The following is a 23,511-nucleotide window of genomic DNA, read 5'->3' on the forward strand; positions in this document are numbered from 1 at the left end:
GCAAAAAAAAACCCAGAACAACTTGCTTGACGTTTAGCAGTACAAAAACAACAGAGCAAATTTAAGAAGCAGAAGAGTGGTTATCATGCGTGCCCTCGGCACCACGGCAGAGTTCCCCCTCTTCTTGGGCCGGGGTCCATTGCAGAGTGGAGTGTTGCAGCAGCTGATGCAGACGGAGTTCACCTTGCCAGGAGAGCAGAAGGACTGGTAGCCGGCGGAGGCGATCAGACACGCTGCCGAGGAGGCGCAGGACTTGCGGTACATGATTCCTGTGACACAGAACAAGGGTTACTCCGTTTGAGGGGAGAACTTTACAGCAGGAGTCGTTCTCAAAAGCAGCTGCAAACCCAGTTTACATCCCCGAAGCACTGCTGGTGCTTAGGGCAGACACCTTAGCAGTGGCAGGACCGACAGCCCAAGCTGCCGGAGCACCGCGGTCGCTCGGCTTAGAACTTCTCTGTAGTTCGATTCTGGTTGGAACCAAAAATATTACAGACTTAATTTGCATAATGTAGATCAAATGATGCATTTTATAACTAGAACTCTTCATCTTTCAGAATAAATTGTTTGAATAGCTATAGCTGAAATGCAATTAGTGAGAAAATTAGTTTTGTTTCTATTGCTGAACATGTCTGAGTTAAGGTGTCTAAGTAATTACAGCTTTCTATGCTCTTAATTTGTCTTTTGAGATTTTTTTCCCCCTTTTCTTGTTCCTCTGCCACACACAGACAAGTAACCAAGAGTAAAAAGAGGATGATTATCAGCAAAACTTTCATCCTCCTCCCTCCCATTTTAACTTTTTTTTTTGAAGAAGAACTAGAGTTCTTTTCCAGGTAATCTCAGTTCTTGCTTGTCTTTGAAGTTTAATACCCTCAATAACAAAAATTTCCATTTCTATAGAAGTGTCTTTCTTGAGTTGAAAGTCTTCCCTTTTTGAATGTAATTTAAGGTAATTTTAATTAATAAGCTCATTTATAATTTCTCAGATTGTTTTTAACTGAAAAAGTTATGTACTTTTAGCTGTTATTTTAACATGGTTTCTAAAGGCTTTAAAATACAGTTGTATTTTCTTCTGTCGCAGTGAAAAATGGTTATGGCAGTTCCCCATCTCATTACTCCAAAGTTTTCCTGCAAGTGATACAGTAGAAAATGTGTCTTAGAAAAACACACCCATAATACACACAGATAATGGATCCTTGCCTGCTTGTACTTACAAAAAGAGGTAGGGATATTCCTAAGGATGATAAAATCCCTATTCCTTTTGAACATGGGATTTTCAAAAAGTTTTTGCATTTTTCCTCCTGAAAAGCAAGGGAACAGGATTTCCTTGGAGAATGGTGCCTTTGCATCCCTTGCCATGGTCCCAAAATGTCTTTAAATGCACAGTGATTGAGACTTTTTTGGAGGGAGTGAGGTGGGAATATGACCCACAGATACTGGATATACAGTGCCTGCCAACCCCAGGGACTTAATAACCACTACAGCCCCTCCATGGTCCAGGAGACACCTCTGCAATTTGGCATCAGCCACCACACCTCTGAGTGCTGCAAGTAGCAGCAGAACACCCTTTGTTTGGGCTGTGCTCAGAAAGAAGGATTTCCTGTCTTCAGAGACTTTTAATTAAAGCAATTCTTTTTTACTGTCACAACACTGCTGCCATCCCAACAATGCAGGGGTTTCCTTGTTTGTGTTCTCCCTCTAAAAATCTTCAATTCTGAAACATGTTTTTAGGCTATCTTTCTCACTAAACTTATGAAGAGAAGCCCTGAAGTGAGTGTTAAATCTTCCTCTGTCTCCAGTGATCTTTAATCAATCAACACAGCAGGTAGAGCCTTTTCTCAAGAAGGAAGAGGAGCTGTGGGCTGTTCTCCCTGTAACAGCAAAGGCACACAGATCAAGCAATGCAATCTTTATTACTACAGTTTGCAAAAAGAAGGGAGTTCTGTCTCTGCTGACAAACTACTGCTGTCGAGGAGCTTCAGTGGTGCTGCCACTGCTCAGCTTTACAATACCAAAATCTCAGTTGATGTTCTCCAGAAAGACCTGGTGCTTCGTCCGTGTTCCTCCTGCAATCTTCCCAGAGCAGAGGAAGATATGACCCTTTCCATGGCTACAATTAATGTTTTTCCTTCCCTTTCCCTCTTGAGAAAGGACTCCTGTATTCAATTAAACCAGGCACAATGACTGTTCTCCATTCCCTAATCCCACATCCCCCCATCACAGACAATCTCCCTGAGCAACAAACACCCACCAAACTCAGCCATTCCTCAATCTTCCATATGAACAGCAGTGAATTTGACTTTCCCCTCAAAGAGCAAGTCTCTAAAGAGCTTTTGACCCTGGCAGATTTCCTTTTCCCATCATGTTATAGATCACTCTTTCCTGCTGTTTCATTTTCACAGATTTTCTGCATAGCCCTGTTCACAATTTGAACTAGTGATTTATTAGTTTGGGTCCCTGAAATATCACACTTTGCAATTCTCCCATAGATTAGGAGATTAGAATTGTTCACTGCTTTGAACATTAGATGATGCCCTCTGAGGCAGGCAATTCTAGTACATCTCTCCTGAAAAAAAAAAAAAAAAAAAAAAAAATCGAAGTCCTGCAGTTAAACTCCACGTGTTTACAACAGATCTGTTCTCCAAGATCAATCCCATAGAACAGTCCAGAGCTCCTTTTGAAGTCAAAACCCAATATTCCTGAACAGACTGAAATTTTACTACTCAAAGTTTCATGAACAGATTGACCATGTTCACACCTAAATAGAGAGAATAATCTGAGTAGCAGCAAAATTCCCTTGCTTCTCCCGTGGCTTTTCAGTAAATGCCTTACAATAGGAAATTTCACAGTCAAATGACCATTTATTCCCATTCCCTGTTCCAGTAATCTAAATTTTAGAAATATTTTTACATTAAAAACCTGAGGAAATTTTAGAAATATTTTTACATTAAAAACCTGAGGAAACGCTGAGTTTTTAACAGCTCCTTTGCAGATAACATGCCTTTCACATCCAAGATTTTTTTTCCTTTAAGTACTGATAGATTCTCTTGATCTCACAAACCAGCTGCTATCACACTAAGTGCTTTTTAGAAAGCATCAGGTATGAAGCAAGCTTGATCAGCACAGAAAGGCTGTGTGCTCTCTCTGGTTCTGCAGTATCTTGACAGGAAGACACAATGCCAACAGGCACAGAAGTTGGTGGAAAAAGAGGGAATGTTAGCACTGCAGGAATGACATTTTTAAACCACTTGTGCTGTGACTTCACTTACTCTTAAACCTTCTTCCTATCATAATTCTGGTAGGAAATACATTAGTACAACTGACTTTCGTTATCTGATGGCAGGAACATCATCTCCTCCCTCCAGCAAGCAGGTTAATGGTCCCCAGTAACTTCAGCTCACCCCTGAGTTCAGCCAGGACAGCAGCGTCCTCTCTGGGTTATATCCAGAGATTTCTCCTCAAACCCCTCCTTTGCAGCATCGCTGAGCCATTTCCAAAACGATCCCCAAGATCTCCCTGAACCATTTGCCACCAGCAGGCTGAACTGCAGACAGTTCTTCAAAATGGTTATCTGCCTCATAAGACTCATACCACAGACATAACTGCTAATTACTGGGTATTCTTGCCTGAGCAATCAGCTTGATGCATTCATTAACATATCACCCAGAAAAATAATTACAAACCTTTCTGGAAGTTTTTCTTCTATCTCAGATTATTCTGACTCACTGGATAAGGAAGGAGATTTCATTTTTTACACTCTGCTTTTACCGGGATAAGGTCATTCCCAGCTACCCACCTCAACAATTGACACTAGTGATCAATTAGCATATTTACGACTACTCAATTAGTATATTTATTGCCCAATTACCTGATGGATGAATACAGAGTAATTTGTCCTTTTTCACGCATTCAGCAGACCCCCAACAATAGTTTAGATACTCTAAGGATGTTTTACTGTGAATGATCTACTACTGACAGACAGATTTTCCTTGATTTTGGCTTCAAGGTCTGTGGAATGCAGACCAAGAACTTTCAAGAGAAGAGGGGAGTACACAGAACTAGAACAGATGTGTGATAATGTGCTAATATCCCATACCCTTTCCTGTCACATATACCTACCACAGTCAAGTTTGTTTTCGGGGTTTGTTTTATTTTTAAAGCAGATTTGGGCTTAAATTTGGCACTGGAAATTTATTTCTAGACTAAGCAACTTGCCCACGGTTACACCTCCCTCTGCCCCACAATTCATCACATATTTAGACAGTGTCAAGACCTAGACTACTATTTCTGCCTTATTCCTTGCAATGTAGGGATGGCTGTAAATCTTAAGGCCTTTCTATAGTTCCTGCTTGCAATATTTATTTTCTTAGCAGGATCCAGTCTAGTCCTGTGCACCTGCACCCCGGCTCTGTTTTGGCCACACACAGGTGCATTCTGTCTTGATTGCAAAAAACAATTTAAGCAATAATTTATTCAAATCCAAAAGTGAGTGTTCTTTCCTTGACCTTGTCTGCACATCCCAGTGCATTTCTCTTGAATTACAGTGTAACTTGTTCCTAGGACAACCACAAAAGGTGACATCACACCTACTTCTTACACTGTGTTTATGTAGAAGGCACCAGAAGATCCAAGGTTTTTCTCTTCCTGATTGGATTGAAAAGAATCTTATTGGGCACCTCTGATTCTTCTGTTCTGCGAGGTGCTGACAAGAAAGATGCTGTGTAAGCACGACTCTCCAACTCTTGAGAGCCAACCACAATCCAAGCAGTGTGCAACTTCATTTTGCACCTGTACTCTCAGGAGTGTCCTTCAGCAAAATGCACAGAGGCTCTCTGAAGCCAACACAGGCAACCAGGTTATCACCTCTGAGATCAGCGACCTAATTTCCAAAAAAAAGTCACCTTCCCACTCCTATGACCCAGCTACTCTGAAACTGTTTCCAGCAATCACAGCCCTGTTCTTCACCCCAGGACCTCGTGGCCACAAAACCCTCATAAGCTTTCCTCAGTCAAGTGGACAGTGTCACTTTGCCCAACACTGAACTTTCCAAGCCAGATGTTCTCTGATCTTGTGGGCTGTGACTAACACTCCATTTTCTAAAAGAAAGCTTTTTCTACACCACCTTGTACATAACCAATTTCACAGGCTCGTGTGAAGTCAGTCTTGTGCAGCTCCTCCTATGAGCGACGCTTTAGCAAAATCCCCTGCACGTGCTCTCAGCAAACCTGCCATATAAATCTTCTGGAGTTTAGAAAGCATCTATATCCAACTAGAGCCCAGCACTGAGGCATCCCTGAGCATTTCAAGACTTCACCAGGTGCAGGAAGTGGAAGCAAAAAAAAAAAAAAAAAGAGCTGTAGAAAAGTCTTGCATCCTCAAGTAAGTAGCTGAGAAAGCCAGCAGGTAGATCAAGGCGAGTTTGAGGCATACACTTACAATTTTGACAGAACCTCCACTCCACTCTTAGACTGGATGTTTAAATCTTGCCCATCTATCCTAAGCCAAAGCTGGGAAATTGGTGAACAGTGGATAATTCATAGTGTAGCACACACAACTCAGGAGAACATGTCCTAACTCTTGCATTGAAGAACAGTCAATCACTTCTGATGCTGTGCTTCCCCAAACAATTGCAGTTTTAGTCAGATCATGTTTTTATTGGTTTAAAGTATGAATTAAGCTTCCTCAACACACAGCCTTTCAGCTACGGCTGTAAATTCATTGTTACAAAAACCCTCCCAAAAACCCCAAACAATTTAAGCAAGCATAAAATATAATCACGTCTAACCATGTCCTGTAAGTTTCACTTCGCACTAACTCTTCTTATCCTTGTGAACTCCAGAGAGAAAGCTGGCAAGACAAGTGGTTTAAATAATTTGTACAGAAATTCTACCACAAAATTTTCTAATCACCGTGTAAACAGCTACTTAAGTACTGTGAGCTACCATGATCAGTGTTTTCCAGACAAAAAAAAAAAAACAAAAAAACCCCACAAAACCCAAGGCAGTAAATGTATGTGACTCGCAATCTACTGCAAAGCTATGCACACACTTCCTGATTTTGAATCATGTGTTTTAGGACTGCAGCTATTTCATCCTGTTCCTCCCTTTGATGCATTCAATAGACAAGATAAAAGCATATTCATAGCCTTTAGGTTCTTACAGAGTATACAATTCTATTAAAAATAAGACAAACCCAGCCTCCTCCAACCCCTCCCCCCCCCCCCAAAAAAAATGAAAACACCCCCCCCATCAAATCCTACCTGGTTTACTTATGATATTATCACCATGATTTTGTATGAAAACCTAATATCGTGACAAATCCTTCATACATTTAGCACTTTTTTAAAGTTGCACATATTTTCCAGAAGCTAACCGGAAGCTTTTGACAATGAAAGTCTGCTCTCCTCACTCTCCTTCTGACCCTGACATGACACCCTTCAGAAATTAAATCAGCTCAGGAGAAAACTGGACAATTGTTGACTGACAGAGGACAAGGGTTTAGATTACCCTGATATCTTTTTGTAAGTTGTGCCTTCTAATTCTGGTACTGGAAATGTGACTCAAAACGGTGCTGTTAACAACAAAACCATCACAAAAAAAGCCTTTGTCACTGCTTGCAAAGCTGAAGCATGGCATTAAAATGCTTAAAAATGCATAGGCTGGGAAAGTGAAATTCAACTACTAATGGTGCTGTTATCAAGTGTTTTTTAAAGCCATGGGAGGCTACAAATGAGAGGTCAAAGCTCAGCTTTCACCTGCATATCTAATAAATCTTTTGCTTCCTACTGTTCTTATTAGTTTCTCTGCCCACTAATGTGGATGCACAGCCAAGTACTAAAACACACAATATTCCCAACAAAGTTGGCTCACAGCCTTCCATCCTCTCCTCTTACCTGATGCAAAGGTATCAAGACGTAAATATACTTGATCTTGTAGAGACAGAGATGAACTTGGACTCAATTTTCAGACTCCTGTATGAGCTTTTTTTCGACAACTGTCACATGCTGAGATGAAGGGAAGCCACAGCCCTTTTACCTTTACAAATGTTGAAATGCTACATCCTTGCAAAAAGCTGAATAAATAATTTTACACTTGAATAGTCTTGCTGCATCCCTAATTAATGTCCTTACCCCTTTCAGTGAATGGCTCAGATGTTAGCAGTTGCATACCAGAAGTTAGGAAATTCATTCCGCTCTTAAATCTTTAGCTACTTTCATGCTCAGGATTTTACAGCCTGTTCAACTTAAGAGAAGGATTTTCCTGGGTTTTATATAGCATTTCCAGAATCAAAGACTTATTGGTAAGTTGTCAAGTTTTCCAAAAAAACCATCCAGACTACGAAGGAAAAATGGAAACTGTTTGGATTGATTAAAGCTTGCTTGCTTGCCAATGTTTTGGTAAGGCCATTGGGAGCTAAGGGGGGTGACAAGGTCAGACTTCAAGAAGATTTGGAAACACAAACTCATTTGTGTGTGAAATGCAATGGGAAACTCTTAGGAGAGGTTTAAGAGACACCAGGCTGTGGGCACTGTATCATCACAAAATTCATTTGTGTATCTTTCATACAAGCCTGAGAATAAAATAACATAAAAAGCTATTGTCCATGTCCTGTGAAAAATGAAATTCACTCGTCCAGATACCCTATCTTCCTTAAAATAATGCAGTCTTCATCACTTCTGCACTCAGATCTTTGTCATGACTTTCAAGTCATAAACTGCTTGAACTGTTCACTGCTGCTTTTCTTTATTGAAAGGCAGTCGGAACAGCAACTGCTGCACACTCACTCTCATAACTTCTCCTCAGCTGACACACTCAGGTCTGTTCATTCCATAAGTGGCTGGGAGTTTTCTGAGAAACCCAAAGATTGGGAAAAAATTTAGAAGTAAAAGGAATTGCCTTTGACATTTGAGAAAAAAGTCTTTCTGAATGGTAATGTATCCACAGATCCAAGTTTTCGGCATACAATGCAAATCAACAACATCCATAGCAAGTCTTTCATTCAATATCAAAAGTGAACTGTGTTTCCAATATTGACATTATGTCTTCATTTCCTTGGGCACCTGGCAGCACAGTATGTGATGTTATAGGTACCAACTCTCCCATGCAACATTTTTATTTATCTTTAAAAACTGTCAATGAAGATTTATTATGTCGTGCTTTACCTTGATTAAAAAAGAAACAAACAAAAAAACCCCAAGCCCCAACAAATTCTGTTGAGTTATGTTGATATCCTTTGACCAAAAAAGTGTAGAGGAAAAAAAAATCCAGTTTAGTGGATGTTTCTTATTGTTTTTAAATGATACCGGGGGATGCAACAGCTTCCTATAAAGCTTTAATGCCTACAGTAATTCTGGCAACATTAAACTTTATTTGCTGTTTTAATCACTTTGTCAATAAAAGTACACCAGAGCATAATTTTCCCTTGATATAAATATGCAATTAATATTAGCACTAATGTATTCTACACATGAACAGAGAAAAAAGTGGCTCTATAATCCTTCACAGGCACACATGAACAACTTAAACGTGGCAAAACCAAGTAATAATCACAAGTAAAGAATTTACCACAGCCCAGCTCATGATACAAAACAATCACAGATAAAACAAATGACGGGAAAGCCACTACTGGAAAGAGTTCAAAGAAATAGATAAAGTTCTAATTCAACACTGAGGTGCTGATCTTGCTCATGGTGTTTCCATGCACTACTTTTAAGCACAATACAATCACAGCAATTGCTTTAACTACACTGCAGAATTATATACTAATTAAATACATTAAAAGGACCACTGTAAACCAAACAAATAAGCTAAGTTTCTTATTGCGGATTAATACAATAATTGGATTCTTTCCCAATTTGCTTGCAAAAGGAAAAATCCTTGATATTTTAAAGTATTGGCATCACCACTGTGGATCTTCTCTTTTTTTTTTCCTTGCAAAAGTTAGTAAAAGTATGTTCACAACTACATTAGAACAGACGGTGTGTTGTTCAAAACATGCACATGGGCAGGTTTGCTGCAGAGAGTTCCAAGAAATTGAGACTGGCTACCTCTCTGGGCTGACTGCCTCATCCTTCCTGCTTTATCCCTCGCTGGTGTATTCGCATTGCAAGTTTCATTTTGCCTTAAGTAGGTTTTAGATCAGTCTTTATGCTCAGATAACTCTTCCCTTCAGTAAAAGGCAAGACTATCATTACCAGTATATTTTCTATGGTATATAATATATATAAAAGCATATACACATTATATACTCATTTATATATCACCAAGATGTTTCACTTGATCCCAATATACTGTGGGATTTCTTTATTGCTGTATGTATTCTAAAAATGAAGGAGCACTGACATTTCTAATTGAAAAGTCCATAGACTGGAAAGACAGAGGCCAAGTAGGAGAAGGGAATCTACCACAGGTATTTCCACAAGGTATCTGCAAGTAGAATTATTCTACGAACTTTGATCCTTGTCAAACATTCAATTTACACAGTTTTTAAACACCTGCTTATCCAATTGAAGAATGCACTAGAAATTTATCCTTTACATAATTTCTGTGGGATAAAAAATTTCTTGGTACAGTCTTGAGTGCAAGATTCTTTACCATAGGGAAAATAGTGTTTTGTCCTGGATCTCCCACTGGAACAGAATGCTAACAATTGTTAAACTTTTTCTGGCAAAAAAAATTTAAAATATAACTCAGCCTTAAGAAACAAAAATATTTTGCCATTTGCTGCTCAATTCTCAGTTCACTTTAAGTTGTTCAAAGGAGCAAATGTCTGCCTGCTACAACAAACAGCAGAGATCAGACTCTTGATGACCTAATTCAAAATAAAAAAGTTACTAACAGCTGCTTTCTTAGCTGCTCACATCAGAGGCTGCCACAGGACCAGCTGCTTTTAAGGTCTGGGTTAGGAACCTGCCTGAGCTGCTGTTATTTCTCACCTGAAGCTGTTTCTCCAGAAGCTGAGATAATGCTCTGAGAGAGCACAGTGACATCTGATTTTAGAGAAACTGAGGAGGAGTTGTTTAACTGTGAACAGGCGTAAGCAACTTTTGACACTGTAAATGGGAAGAACAGCCCAGGGTTGTAATTTGTCATCATGCTGCTTCTACGACAGGGATTTGAACCCAGAAATGAAACCGAGCCCCAGAGCTGCCGTGGCACAACTCCCTGAACCCCAACAAACACCCATGGAAAAGAGTCCCTGGCCACGTGCTGGGACTGCACTGCAGGCACAACACACAGCGTGAGCCCCAGAGCAAAACACATCAACTGGTGCCTGCTGCAGAGGAAGGGGGGCTCCCTCAGCACCATGGGGACCCACTCACACCATGAGCTTTATCTCAAAACACCGTGCTCAACTTTTAAATAAGGTTTGAGAGAACTTGGAGCGCTTCGCTCACTGGCACGGCTATGTTGTAATTAATGACAAAATGGGTTAATCTAGACAAATAATGCACTCCTTTGGCTGTATTTAGTCAAGGGGAAAAAACTCTAATTATGAGATTGTGCTGCCAAATAAATGCAAATTCACATCTTTCATATTCTGGGTTAAAAGCTCAAAGTCAAGTCTAGTATAAATTAAAATCAATACTTGAAACATTTCAGCTTTCAGTAATAAGCAAAAACCAAAGGAATCTGGTTATGAAATAGACTGGTAGAAGGAGAATGAATTATTAAATAAAACTTGGGAGAGTAAGGCATTTATTTATATTGCACACATTTAAATATCAATTAGGAATAAAGGATGATGAACTGAATCACCGCTGTTTTACAACCAACCTGCTCTAAAATTGACTGAGGGTAACAGAAACTAGGCTTGCAATGTAAATTTCATTCAATTTGAAATAAATTAAGTTTTAAATTTATTAACTGGCTGAAATTTACAATCTCTGAACTTAAAATTAATAAGAAATGCATTTACAGAAGTAAATGCAATAGAGCAGTGGCACCTGCTAAGCACAGCCTGCTAGTAACCTCCTAGAGGAAAAATCCAAGGATCTGCTCAGAGAAAACATAAAATTGCACAGGAAAAAAAAAAAAACCACCAAGAAGCTTAAGAGCTGCTTATTTACTGTATTGCAAACCATTTCTTCACAGGAGTAATGGCAAGCTATGCATCAGTGAAAAGGGTTTGAATCTGCCTTTTTTGTCTGTGTCTACTACCACATCTAGGGCCCTCCAAATCACCACAACATCCTGTCTAACCTCATGAAAGTACTAGAGAAGTGGTGTGGAGACAGCAAAGCCTTCAAGCAGTCATTTAGAGATACTCAATATTTTAAAAGCACCTTACAAGCTGTAACTACCTCACATCCCCACCATCCTTTTCAAGTAAGCTTGAAATAAAATACTCCAGTAAAAAAAAATAACTTTAGAGATACTAATGTTCCTTTAAACAGCTTAAAGCCATCTTTCCCCCCCACCCTACACTGGACAGGTACTAAGTATTCCACAGCAGGAGTCACTGTGGATGGTGTTACCCAGGTGAGAGAGCGTCAGCAGTTCCGCTACTTTTGATGTGTAACAATTGTTATTGTTTATCCAGGACTGATTACAGAGTGATGTGAAATTACCAGCACAGGTGGGGCCAGCTGACTGACAAGCACGTGGAAGAGGAATTTGCTAAGCCCAGGAACCATTGTTGCTGTTCAGGACGGATGACTGCACACAAAGGCATCCTGCTGCTCCTGGAGGGGCTGCTGGCAAAGGACAGACTATAGCTTGATCTACATTGACAGCAAAGCACCAAAGCTGAGAGATGGGCGGTCCCAGAGAGCAGCATCCCCTTAAATCAGGGCTCTGAATCCCCAGTCTGCTCTCTGCTCCCCAGGCTAGGCACAGGGGTCACATCCAGGCTGGGGGTCCCCAGGGAGCGACTGCTCCTTGTCCATTCCAATGCCCAGCACCCTCTCAGCTGCCTGCAGTGGGAGCAGCTCCATGAGCTCCCACTCCCTTCCTGCCATCCCACCCTGTCCCAGAGCTCCTAGTCAAGTTCCTGTCTTCTGCTCACGTAGAAAGCTACAGAGAAACACAGTAGTGTAAGACCTGACAGTTCCCTCTAAATCTCAAATGCCTTCCACGATCCTGAACAAAACACAGCCATTTATAACACAGCTCGAAAGACAATAGAGACAAGGTACAGAATCACAGCTGATTTCCTCTTGGACACATTGCTGTCCTAATACATTAACTTTAATATAAATTGCAATAAGGGAGAAAAAAAGAAATCTTTAAAAATTGGTATGACAAGTCTATTTGTGCCCTTCTCATCCCCCCGAAATTCCCTCCTTTCCCCTTTTTATAAAAGACCCTTTCTCCCTTTTGTTTGACGGTTTCTTTAATGAATGAAAGCAAAGATCACTACTCTTCCCTTAAGATGAAACTTCAGAGTATATAAATTGCTTGAGTAAATAAAAGAAAGGAGGGAATTACTAATTTAATGCTTGTCTATCTCTTGGGGGAAAAGCCCATGTAATTAACTGTAATGAGATTAAACTAACTTGTTGTTATTAATTTCCCAGTGCTGGGAAACTATATCAGAGACCCATAAGGCTGAGTATTAACCAGCTTTATCAACATTTGGCTTGCATCCTTCAGTTTTTACACCAGTTTTAAAGGAAAATGTTTAACTTCATCTAGCTGCAAAGCTACTCAGAGGTGTAAGACATTGAATCCAGTCCCTTCAGGTAGGGACAGGAGAGTCATCTATAGCTGAACACCTTGAATGGGTGGAACAAAAAGCAACAAATGCTACCTAAAACAGATAAACCAAAGAACAATTTTTAAATTCTTACCAAAACTTTTTTCCATTACTTCTTTCTGACACATATCTTGCACATTCACTGTACAATTCACGATGAACTCTGGAGAGGAGCAGTCATTGTTTAGCTGGAACTCCTCACACTGGTAACACTGTATTTGCAAACCCGAACCTGGAACAGATAGAGGTTTGTTAAAAATCATAGAATGCTTTCTTTTGGAAAGGACCTTATAGATCATCTCATTCCAAGCCCCTGCCACGGGCAGCGACATCATCTGCTCAACCTGCTCAAAGCCCCATCTAACCTGCCCTTAAATAAGAGCAATAGCATCAAAAACCCAAAACAAAACAAACAAAAACCGAACACCGAAGAAAAACAACCAACCAACGCGCGCCAGAAACATTCCTTACCTTTTCCCCTACGCATTTTACTGTTCCTAGCTACTCAACAGCTCAGCCCAAGTATCCCTTTGACAAACAGAAAATAAAACAAGCGTGCCCCCGCTCAGCTGGGGCCGAGCGTTGCCGGCTCTGCTGATGCTCCTTTCCACGGGGCGCGGGGCGGCCGCTCCAGCGCTGGAGACGCTACCGCCAGGAGGCGACGGGCACCGGCACCGACAGCAGTACCGGTACCGAAACCAGCACGGCACCGACACCGGCACAGCCCGGCAGGAGCTGCCCATCGCCCGCCGCACGGCTGCCCCTCGGCGCAGCGAGCTGAAAGCCGCCCGCACCCCGCAGGGAGCAGCCCGGCTCACAGATACGCTTCGGCTCTTATCTGTGCCAACGGGTTTATTCAGCTACTAATGAATCACAAATGATTTAATTACTATTTTGCCGTGCACAATTAAAGCAGCGGAGCATCCCTCGCCAGCCGCCTTTCATCACGCGAACGAGGCGCTCCGCGGGGTTCGCTGGCAGCGTTCCGCCGGCGGTTCCCGTACCCCTCGTCCCGCCCGGGGACCCCCGGCCCGTGCCCGCCCTCCGCTGGGAGCGCTGCGGCGGCGGGAGCGTCCGCCGGCTCCGACCCCCGGCCCCGCCGAGGCAGCGGGCGGCATCCGCGGAGAGGCACCGAGTTCTGCGCCTCGCCTTTCCCCGGGGACAGCCAGCGCTGGGGACAGCAGCGGGTGGCTCTGCGGGCCGCGGGTAGGACGAGGGCTTCGTTCCTTTTTAGCGGCCGGCGGCAGCTCCGTCGAGGGGCTCCGAGGGGACGGAGGTTCCCAGCGCGGGTCTGGCCGCGGGCACCTCCGGGCGAGCGGCGCGGAGCCCTTACCTGGCGCCAGGCACAATCCCCAGAAAGTTGCAGCGAGGAGGAAGAGCCGCATCCTCCCGGAGCCGCGGCCGCCGGGCTGGCGTGCAGTCGCGAAGGGGCATCAGAAGCAGAGATGCAGCGGAGGCGCCGCGCACTTGTGCCGCTTCCCCGCCGCCTCCGCTGCGGAGCGGCGCCCCGGGAGCAGGCGGCGGAGCCCGCCCTGCCCAGCCCCGCGCCGCGCTCCAGCCTCGCCGGAGTTGAGCGCTGAGACTGGAAGAAACTGTAGGAGAAGGGAGAGCTGGGGGGCGGCTCCCCCCTCCTCCCCCAGAACCATGTGATGCCGGCGGAGCGGGGCGGGGATCCCCGCACCTCGCCGGGCGCGCCTCGGGGACGGGCGAAGTTCAGCGAGGGAGGGGAGCCCCGGCACCGCCGGGTCCGGCTCGCACGGCGCTGCCGAGGGGCCCCGCCACCCTCTGCCTGCCGGGGCTGCTCATCACATCCCCGTCCTCCTCCTCCTCCGCTCGGGCACAGACCCGGCTCGCCCCGGTCCCGTCCGTGTCCCCCGGGCCCACAGGTGGCAGCCGGAGCGCGTCTGCGGGGACTGAGGCGCCGGGCCCCGCTGCGAGGCGTCGCTCGCCTGCCACAAACGCCCCGCAGCACCCACGGCCCCGGGAGGGACTGAGGGGCGGTGCGGCCCCGCCATTCCCTCCTCCCAGCCCCCTAAAAGGGAATTCAAACGTAACCAAATGAGGGATAAGGGCGCGGTGGCCGCGTACGTGCCGGAGCGGCGGTCAGACCCTGCCTCCTCCGCGGACACACGGCGGGATGGGATGGGATGGGATGGGATGGGATGGGATGGGATGGGATGGGATGGGATGGGATGGGATGGGATGGGATGGTGCGGTGCAGCGAGAGCGGCCAGGAGCCGTCGGGGGCTGTGCAGCGCCCGCCCGAGGGGACGGGAGGGCAGGGACAGCCCGGGGTGCTGGCACCGTCTCTGTGGGTCGCCTCCTCTCCGGATAACCACGTTATTTCCCTGTGTTCCTTTCACAGCTCTGCTCCAAGGAAGAGTTAATTACGCTAAAATCGCTGTTTAACAGCCCCGTGTCACGAAATCTCCGAACGCTGCCCGGAGGAGGGGCAGCTCGGTGGGTACCCCCTGATCCCAGCCCTGCATGCCCAAGCTGTCACAGCATTCCCTTCCCAAAACCCCTCAGCAGGCACCGGTAGGCAAGAGAAGTTTTATTTACGAAAGATGTTTCAATGAAAATTTCTTAAAAGTTGAAAAAGACGATGCAAGTTTACGGCAGAAATGACTTAAAATGTAACAAATTGCACAAAATATTAACACTGATCATACAATATTTCAAAGATTAACAAGCATGTGCTAAAGAAACTGTAGAGTCTAGAAATACCCCAAATATATCTAGTTTACAATTGCTGTACAAAAAGCAGTTATAAATACTTCACATCTAGAAAAAATACACAGAACCTTTGAAATAGACTCTCCATTACATATAAACAACCTTTGTAGAAAAAACCAAAAACACCCAATACAAGCCAGTCCCCCTGTTCCAAGATATGTTTGAACTAGTACTGGTTAGCACCAACATTTAAGTGTGTCACAAACAGGAGTTGTTTTGTTTTTTAAAAAATAACTTCAGTGTTCAGAATTTACTTAAGACCAAACAGAGACTAGAAGAGATAACACAGTATGGTACATTCATAATTTGACGGGAAATGAGTACAGAGGAGGTGGAAGTTGAAAAGCCACACTGCAGTCAGAAGTACAGGGTGGTTTATGTGGTTCTCATTCCTACAAGACTCCTGTTTGTGTCAGCAGGGAATTGCTTTGACCCTGATCTCTCAAACAGTTATGTGCATGATTGATGAAGCCAATGCCAGCAGTATCAGGCCTTTTAATCTATTCATTTTCTTGCAGTGTCAAAAGTCAAAACCCCTTTGAAATAAGACACCTGTTGTGAAGTTGTAATAACTGAAATGCATGTTTCCCTAGAATACCTGTATAGAATTGCACTAAAAGGAAGAAAGATATTTTCTAAAAGGGAGTCCATGAGAGTTTATTAAAGAAAATCTGGCAGGCTCAAGTTTATAGTAATGCAGTGTTTCTACATAAAGTTTTAAGACTAGGACAATTATAACTTTTTTAAAAAAAATCTACTAACTTTTCTTGTTAATATTAACATCAATTTCTTTAAGTTAGTAATCTGCCATTACAGGAGCATAGCACCAATTTAATATTTATTGCTGTCATGTATCCCTACAAATATATTTTCCCGAGGTATTTACAACTGTACAAATATTCACAAAAGTGCAAAATTAAGACTTTATTCTGTGTATCTGTTGCGCTGGGAGCGTTGAGTCCCTCGCACCACTGTGCCACTGTGGTGTGTGTGCCTTATTGCTGTGTGGTGGGAGGTCAGAACACCCCAATGTGAGCACAGTGAGCTCGAGAGGGAATTTTCAGTCTCCTCTCCCTCCTCACTCCATGCTCACCTTCAGCTCCATTCAGTGCTGCAGCCCACTGGGAAGTGTCCCTAAACGTCGTTGGAGCCTTGGCTGGTGCAAGAGGAGAAGCTGTCATACAGGGAATCACTCAAAGATTCCAAATTGTCCACATCCTGCCGACCAGAGCTATTCAAGGAAGCTGCTTCTTTCTTTCCATTTTCTTCTTTCTGTCCTTCAACCTTGTTCAGACAGTTCTTCTCTTTTTCTAATAAAAGTACATTATTGCTATTAAATTTATTCAGAGACTCCAGGGAAATTTGAGATACTCTGTTCTGGGAATCTTCTTTTGTTTCTTCAGTTTGCTTCAGTTTCTGTAAAAGGGAGAGAAGTATTGGAAGCATATTCCTTAAAAAGTTATCCTATTGTACACCATTAATTGCTGTCTTTCCAAAGTTCACAGGGTGAGAGGAAATAGACTGTTAGATGCTTAAATAACTGTTATGATTAAATAGAACATTAGTGTCCATTTTAGGATAAATCATAACTTTAATGATTCTGCTGAGCCAAATAGGACTCCATTTATGTAACACTCAAGTGCTATTAATGTCCTAAGCAGCAGACCCTGGCTATGCACATGTTAAACATCTCCAGCTTCCTCACAGTAATTTAGATCTTTTCCTGCAAGAATACTTTGAGGGTATGTTTAAATAGGTATTTGTTTAAGTAGAGTTAAAAAAAAAGTCAGAGGAGAAAACAGCATTTTCCATAAATTAAGGATGCAAATGAAACTTGCTAGGGAATAGCCTCACATTTTGCATGTATAAGCCTATTGATTTCCACAAACCCAAACCCTCTCTAATAGACAAGAAAGCAACAAGACAGGAAATTACACTGAACGGGGCCGATCCCCACAGACCAGAATCAATCAGATATTGGCCAGACCTTCTCAGAGAAGTGGTGTAATTCCGTGGGAACACTGGACAATATATTAGCACATTATATTAAAAACACACAGTAGGATTGTACCAGAGTAATTTTATCCCTTTGTTAGCTACTGGTATTTTCAATCAGAAATCTGACCAAGGAATCATTAGGGAACTGTGTAGGGAGCAGCTCAATAAAAAACACCTGCTGTTCATATACAGAGTGTTTCAAAATCTGGGTAACTAACTTCTCTTACAGATCACATTACCAGAGAAATATGGGATAGCATTCAACATTTTACAATCAACATTCAATAACCTCCTGGGCAGATAAGATTCAAGCATTCTGAGATATGCCATCAGAGTGCAAAGCCATTCCTCACTTTTGGTACTGCCATCAGATGGCAAAGACAGAATCAGTAAATTACCGTAAATGCAAGGCATCAATATTTTTGTTTAGCTAGAAAATGAGATGACATTTTAAGCACACTGAAGATATAGCTTGGGCAGATGTGTGGATGCTGTGGGTCATTACATGTGCAGGTGTAAAGGGTCCTTAGAATTTTCTGAGGAATTCAAGCTTCAAGTCAGTCAAATGTTGTGCAGACTGTGCTGCTTCTCCTTGGAAATCTTTGGTGAGAAGAGGACAAATTGTGACATAGTTTGATTGCTTGTTTTGATGGCTAGTTAGATAAAAATTGAATGCCAGTCCAATGTCTGTTTTTACTCTGATCTTGTCACATTTCATGAGATGACAATGAATGGATTAGATCACTATTTTTGGAAAATGTTTCAAACAAACTTGAGCAAAGCAACAGGAGATCCTGAATTCTTAGCAAATGAACATTTTCTGTTTGGTGCATTAATTAATCTTGAGTCTAAAAGGTTTTAGGGAATGTTTTTTAGGGAATGTTGGATTCTAACTTTAGATGACAGTTAAAACTAAGAGCTTCAATATCTGTAATTAACTTGTTTTCTGAGATAGAGGAATATAATCCTTGGTAATGGGAATGAACACAAATTTAGGACCCTACAATAGAAACGTTTCACAATTTCACCTTAAAATGCTCTTCCCTTTACCCTCATTTGAAATACTGAAAAAGCTGTTTTATTCTCTGTAGGCCAGATGACAAAATTCTCAGCCATGACATCAATAACACACATTAGCACTTCTTGCTTTTCAGAGAGCTAAGCCTAAAATACTTTATTATATGACAGACTAAATGATGTTTCTTTGTCTTTAATTTTCCTACTTCACAGCTTTTCTTTAGTTAAATTGAATGTGAGTAGTTAGCACAGACTTGGGACTGCAGGACTCAATACTGGAGTTAGTAAGGCCTGTGATAAAACTCTTATTGATTTAAATGGAGCCAATTTAAACTCCTGGGCAGGAGGAGCACAGACACCTGGAGAATCTGCAGGACAGAGCAGTCTGGGTGAAGCATCACAGCCAGAGCAGGATTTTGGCTATCCTGCTGAAGGATGGATCTACACCTCAGGTCAGACCAGACTGAATTCATTGGTATATTCTGCATATATGCAGTATCAATAGTTTTTTGTACCCTTAAAGCACAACCTAGGCTACAAACCTTACTTTAATCACATCCTAGATTCTCATTTATTTTATAAAGTACATCAGAGAAACTGCAGGGAATAAATGTAGTCTACAAATTTTAAGCAAAAACATTGAATCAAGTGAAATTAAAGTCCATCAGAGAAACCTGTCAGCAAAAGATCCTGAGTAGTGAACAGTGCATCTACAATATATCAGGGATTAAAGGGAAAACTAATTCTAACAGTGGCGGCAAAATTTATCACCAAAACAAGAAACAACTCAAAAATAAGTTATGGGTGTTTTTTGGACACAGAGTTGTCATTTTTAGGTGTCCTAGTGCCCAGTTACATCCTTCTGTAAAAAAACCCTGAAATTTCCTTTCTTTAACACATAGAAGAAAACTCATAAGCAAAAAAACAACAAAAAAAATACTTTAAGCAGACATATTAATGTGAGGTTCTGCACAATCAACCAAACATTTTCTCTCACAATAACACAGTTATGTACATTCCAGGAGCTGAAAAGTCACTGGTCAATTCTTTAACCTTGGTGTGTGCCAAAACAGAAATGTTAAAGCAAGTTAAGAATTTTTTCTCTAGTGACTATAGATACAATTTATAAAAAATTACCAAAGAGTGTTTATTCAGATTCATCCTTAAATAAGTTTATTATTATTATTATTCATGGCAGTCTCCAAAACTGCTAGATGAATCAAAAGGCAAAAGCAAAACAACTATTGTTAGGATTTGATTGATAAATTGTGTACGTGGTTATGGAGTATCTTTGGGGTTTTTATGTAGATTTGCTATTGACTGCAGCAGAGTCTCAGCTACAACAAAGAACAAGGGTTAGCCCAAAGACATTAACATTGTTTATTTTCAAGTAATTAGTTCATTAATGCATTTGAGAGTCATACTAATGTGACTTCTGCAGAGTGGGATGTGAAGTGTGTGTGTTCTACATCCAGGAGAACTGGGTGAGATTTGGTAAGAAGTGTAGGGAGCACCTAACCTCTAAGTCATGTTTTCCAGTCAAATCTCTCCTCTATCAGGAGTGGTGTTCTGCATAGTGAACAGGTGGCTTTGTCACCACAGCAAAGAGAAGGGCTCCAGGATTTTGCTCAGTGCTGGCACAAGAGCTAAAATGGGACCAATACTTGCTTGCTCTCACACAAGATCCTTCTCAGCAGCAATGCTTAAAACCATTTCAGCCTTAAAATGTTGGCTTTGCTGCTGACTATTCTGATCTGTTTTTTGAACGAGGTGAGTGCTGTATTTGGTGTGGACGCTGTATGTTTTTCTAAGTATTAATTAAGGGAAAAGACAAAAACATGTAGCCAGAGATTTTGGTCTACAAGAGACAAGTAATGGAAAAAAAAAAAAAGGAAAAAAAGCTCAGTGCAGACAAGAACTGAGTTTTCCACAGTGCCTCTGCAACAGCTCTGGCCCATCACCCTAGGTTAGCTTGTTTTACTTATCCTTAGTGTATTTTTGTATGGAAAATCTGTACCATTATGGCCTTAGGGTATGGTGGAGAGCTTCCCATGGCTGGAGTTTCTTACCTGCCCAGTATGGGGTGCCTTGCAACACCTAGAACCAGCTGTCAGAAGAGGAGAAACTCTTCCTGACATACATAGACATTCATCAAGAGCCACATCACTTTGAAATAAACCCATGACTCATGAATCAGAATAATGCTTCCTTGCTGGCAACCTCCTAAAGGGAATAACTAAAACCCATTAGTGATGTAATAAAATCTGGCATGTCACTTCAAGCACAGCAAATTAGGGAAACAAAACTAGCCTGCAGTTACACTGATACATTATAAATAGGTGTTATTCCTACATTAATACATCAAATTAGGTTTTCTGCAAACTGTAAAAATGAGAGGTTACATGTGGGTAGAATGCCTTTTCAGAGCTGTGTGATCAAGGACCAGGAAGAACTGCAGCCCTCCAGAATGGCACAAGGATTCCTCAGGTGTAGTGGGAAGGAGGAGCAGCGAAGGACGGGCTGGTTCACAGGCACAAAGGAAGGAAAGCAGCAGCAAGACCATTACTTGAATGTGGTAACACACAGAAGCTCTGATTATCTGGAGGTCAGGCTATGCTTGTAAGTTCCTCCAGAGCCCAGAAATAGCAATGAACCATTCTGCAGGATAAATGCATTTTCCAGCTGTCTAAGTTTAGTTAACCAGCACTTTAAAGAGTTCAGAATCAGTTACAAAAAGGAATAAAATGAACTTTATTTATGTCTCTCATGCATCGGGCAATTTAGTTTGTAGATTAACAAAAAAGCAAGAAGGGCATTGCTTCAAGTGAAGTATATCTGCAAAACATTATTGGGTAAAAACAACAAAATTGCTATGAGAATTAAATATAGATCAACAAAATCAATACTTAATTGTGTAACTCAAGGTCTTTCATTTCAGATCTGATCTCTAATAGAAGATACAAAGTATGTTCCCTTTTGTTATTTTTAGTTATTGCTCATAACTTTATTGTGAGGGAAAACAATTTTCTAGATTTTTACTTTTTAAAAATTGCCTGTTACTTTGTCTGCATATGCTCAAGGTAAATGTGATCCCTGGAGCAACTATTTCTTATCTTAAATTCACAGTTCTTCCGATTCAGATATCCTCTAACTCCTGTGACTGCTTTGTATTTATGACACAATGGATCTAAGTGGGATATGCTGTTGCAGCACCACGCAGGCTGCTGTACATAACCTGTTTTAATACAGCCACAGCCTCTTGTAGAGCAGGTGCAAGGAGATGCAGGGCAGCTTTCTGGCCAGAGATGTACTAACCAGAAATGACTTCTCAAGTGAATTCTCTGGTGTCACGCGACTGTTTGCAGTAGGTGCCATGTGAAGAGGGTTGGGCAGTGGCTGTCTGTCATCCAGCCAGGACAGAATGCCACGCAGGCTCTCTGTGCAAACTGAACAGTCTCCAGATCTCACTGAACATCAGGTGAACAAGTAACACCCTGCAGTTAAAATAGTTACACAGCCACATCCAGCAAACTATAAAGGTGAGAGCTGTAACTGCCTGACCTCTGCTGCATTACAGCTGAGCTAAAAATGGGGTGTTTGAACCTCTTTCTCTCTAAAGCATAACTTTAAATAATAAGATAAGCCTTGCTCTCCAGTGTACATTGTCAGAAGCTTTCATCTATTTTCTGCACTGACAGTAAAATAATTTCTGAAATAATGAATCATTTTTCTTTTTTCTACTTGAGCAGAAATCCCAAAATTATTTTGCTGTAGCAGATAATGACATTCTCAGAGACATACCATCAGATTTCCATGATAAACAATAAGTGTCAGCTTCTTTTGTGGGCAAAAATGCATTGTTAGGAAGCATTTTTAAGTTAATTAGTCTGAACATTCAGCAGTTGATAGGAAAGCCAGATATACATTGGTATGCATCATCCCCTGATGGCATTATGGGAAATGTAAGAATGACAATATAAGCAAAGTTTACCTACTGTATTTCAGACTATAAAAATATGCAAATATATTTTAATATCACAAGTAAAGCCTTTCTCATGAGCCTGAATTGTAAGTGAATTGCCTTAGAGGAAAAAACAGCTGATTAACACAAACTCTGTACAATTCATAGCTGCAGATCTGGACAAAACTGCTATTGCCTAATGAACAGGTGGCTGGGGAATTGAGACTTATGTTTTCTATAGCTTGAATTCTTGTTTGATTTAGGAGATAAAAGAATTTAGTTGAGTGAATTGGGCCTTATGCTTTGAAAAGCATAATTTTCATAAAATGATGAGATGACTCAGTACATTCAGCGTTCTAATGCCAAGATTACCATCCTCATACATGAATATTTCCTTGACATGACAAGACTGTTTGACCTGATTAGGTTTATACCAACCCTCTTTGAACTTTTGCATAATTTAATAAAGCAGGATGTTAAGACCTGAGTTCCCAGGCTTTTTGCCTTCTGTTCAAGTACAAACTGAATGGCACAAATCTTGTTTTCTCATAGTGCCTCAGAATGGCCACTGGCTGCATCAAGTCTGCATGGACAAAGTTTATTTAAAAAGGAATAAGAAAATACAATTCTAAGTGGCAATACCTTAGAAAATGATAACAGTGCTGGTGCTCAGCCAAGTGTGTTGAGGCGATGTATTAAAAAGAAAAGCAATTAAACACCAGTTCTTTCTCCAGAAGGCAAAGCAGAGCCTCACTGTTCACATTGGCAGAATCACCAATTTTGCTTCTCACAGAGGGAATCCAGCCACTAAAAGCAATGCTTAGTGCAATCAGAAGCTCACCACGAGGCATTAAGGAAGAAATATCCATGGTGAGAAACTGTTATGCAGTTTTTAGAACCTGATGGACTGAAAATGAACAAGAGATGTAAAGGATTCACTTAACTTCTCAGAGATCCTTTTAGCTTTACATTTAGAGGGAGTTAAGTAAAAAAATTTTCCTGATTTTTTAGTGATTAAAAAAAATGGCAGTGAAAAAAGTCATACTGAATGGTAGGATTGGTGACAAAGTTATTGAACTTGACTTAGCCATTTGAAGGTCAAT

General features: G+C 41.7%; 2 protein-coding genes across 3 annotated transcripts in view; both read right to left on the bottom strand.

The window, feature by feature from the left end:
- Window positions 1–33: 33 nt before the first annotated feature.
- Window positions 34–14,081, bottom strand: LYPD1 (LY6/PLAUR domain containing 1). 2 transcript variants are annotated; one of them, XM_062498414.1, is made up of 3 exons: window positions 14,030–14,081; window positions 12,791–12,928; window positions 34–269 (listed from the first exon to the last, which is right to left on the bottom strand). In XM_062498414.1, exons 1-3 carry the CDS (start codon window positions 14,079–14,081, stop codon window positions 34–36), a joined length of 426 nt encoding a protein of 141 aa, XP_062354398.1. The 2 variants fall into 2 exon arrangements, with proteins under 2 accessions (XP_062354398.1, XP_062354396.1); XM_062498412.1 differs by lacking the exon at window positions 14,030–14,081 and having other exon boundaries at window positions 12,791–13,031.
- Window positions 14,082–16,566: 2,485 nt separating this feature from the next.
- Window positions 16,567–23,511, bottom strand: part of NCKAP5 (NCK associated protein 5) — a 331,504-nt gene continuing 324,559 nt past the window's right edge. Inside the window, exon 19 of the mRNA XM_062498376.1 lies at window positions 16,567–16,848. Within this exon, the coding sequence (XP_062354360.1) occupies window positions 16,567–16,848 (282 nt within the window). The remainder of the gene's footprint in view (window positions 16,849–23,511) is intronic.

This window comes from Cinclus cinclus, chromosome 9 (assembly GCF_963662255.1).
Source record: "Cinclus cinclus chromosome 9, bCinCin1.1, whole genome shotgun sequence".
In the NCBI taxonomy this organism is placed as follows: domain Eukaryota; kingdom Metazoa; phylum Chordata; class Aves; order Passeriformes; family Cinclidae; genus Cinclus; species Cinclus cinclus.

Excerpts from the sequence above, each read along its gene's own strand:
- LYPD1 (XM_062498412.1), bottom strand. The coding sequence starts at position 13,031 with ATGATGTCGCTGCCCGTGGCAGGGGCTTGGAATGAGATGATCTATAAG. Across the intron at positions 270-12,790 it reads AGTAATGGAAAAAAGTTTTG|GAATCATGTACCGCAAGTCC; the intron begins GTAAGAATTTAA and ends TCTGTGTCACAG.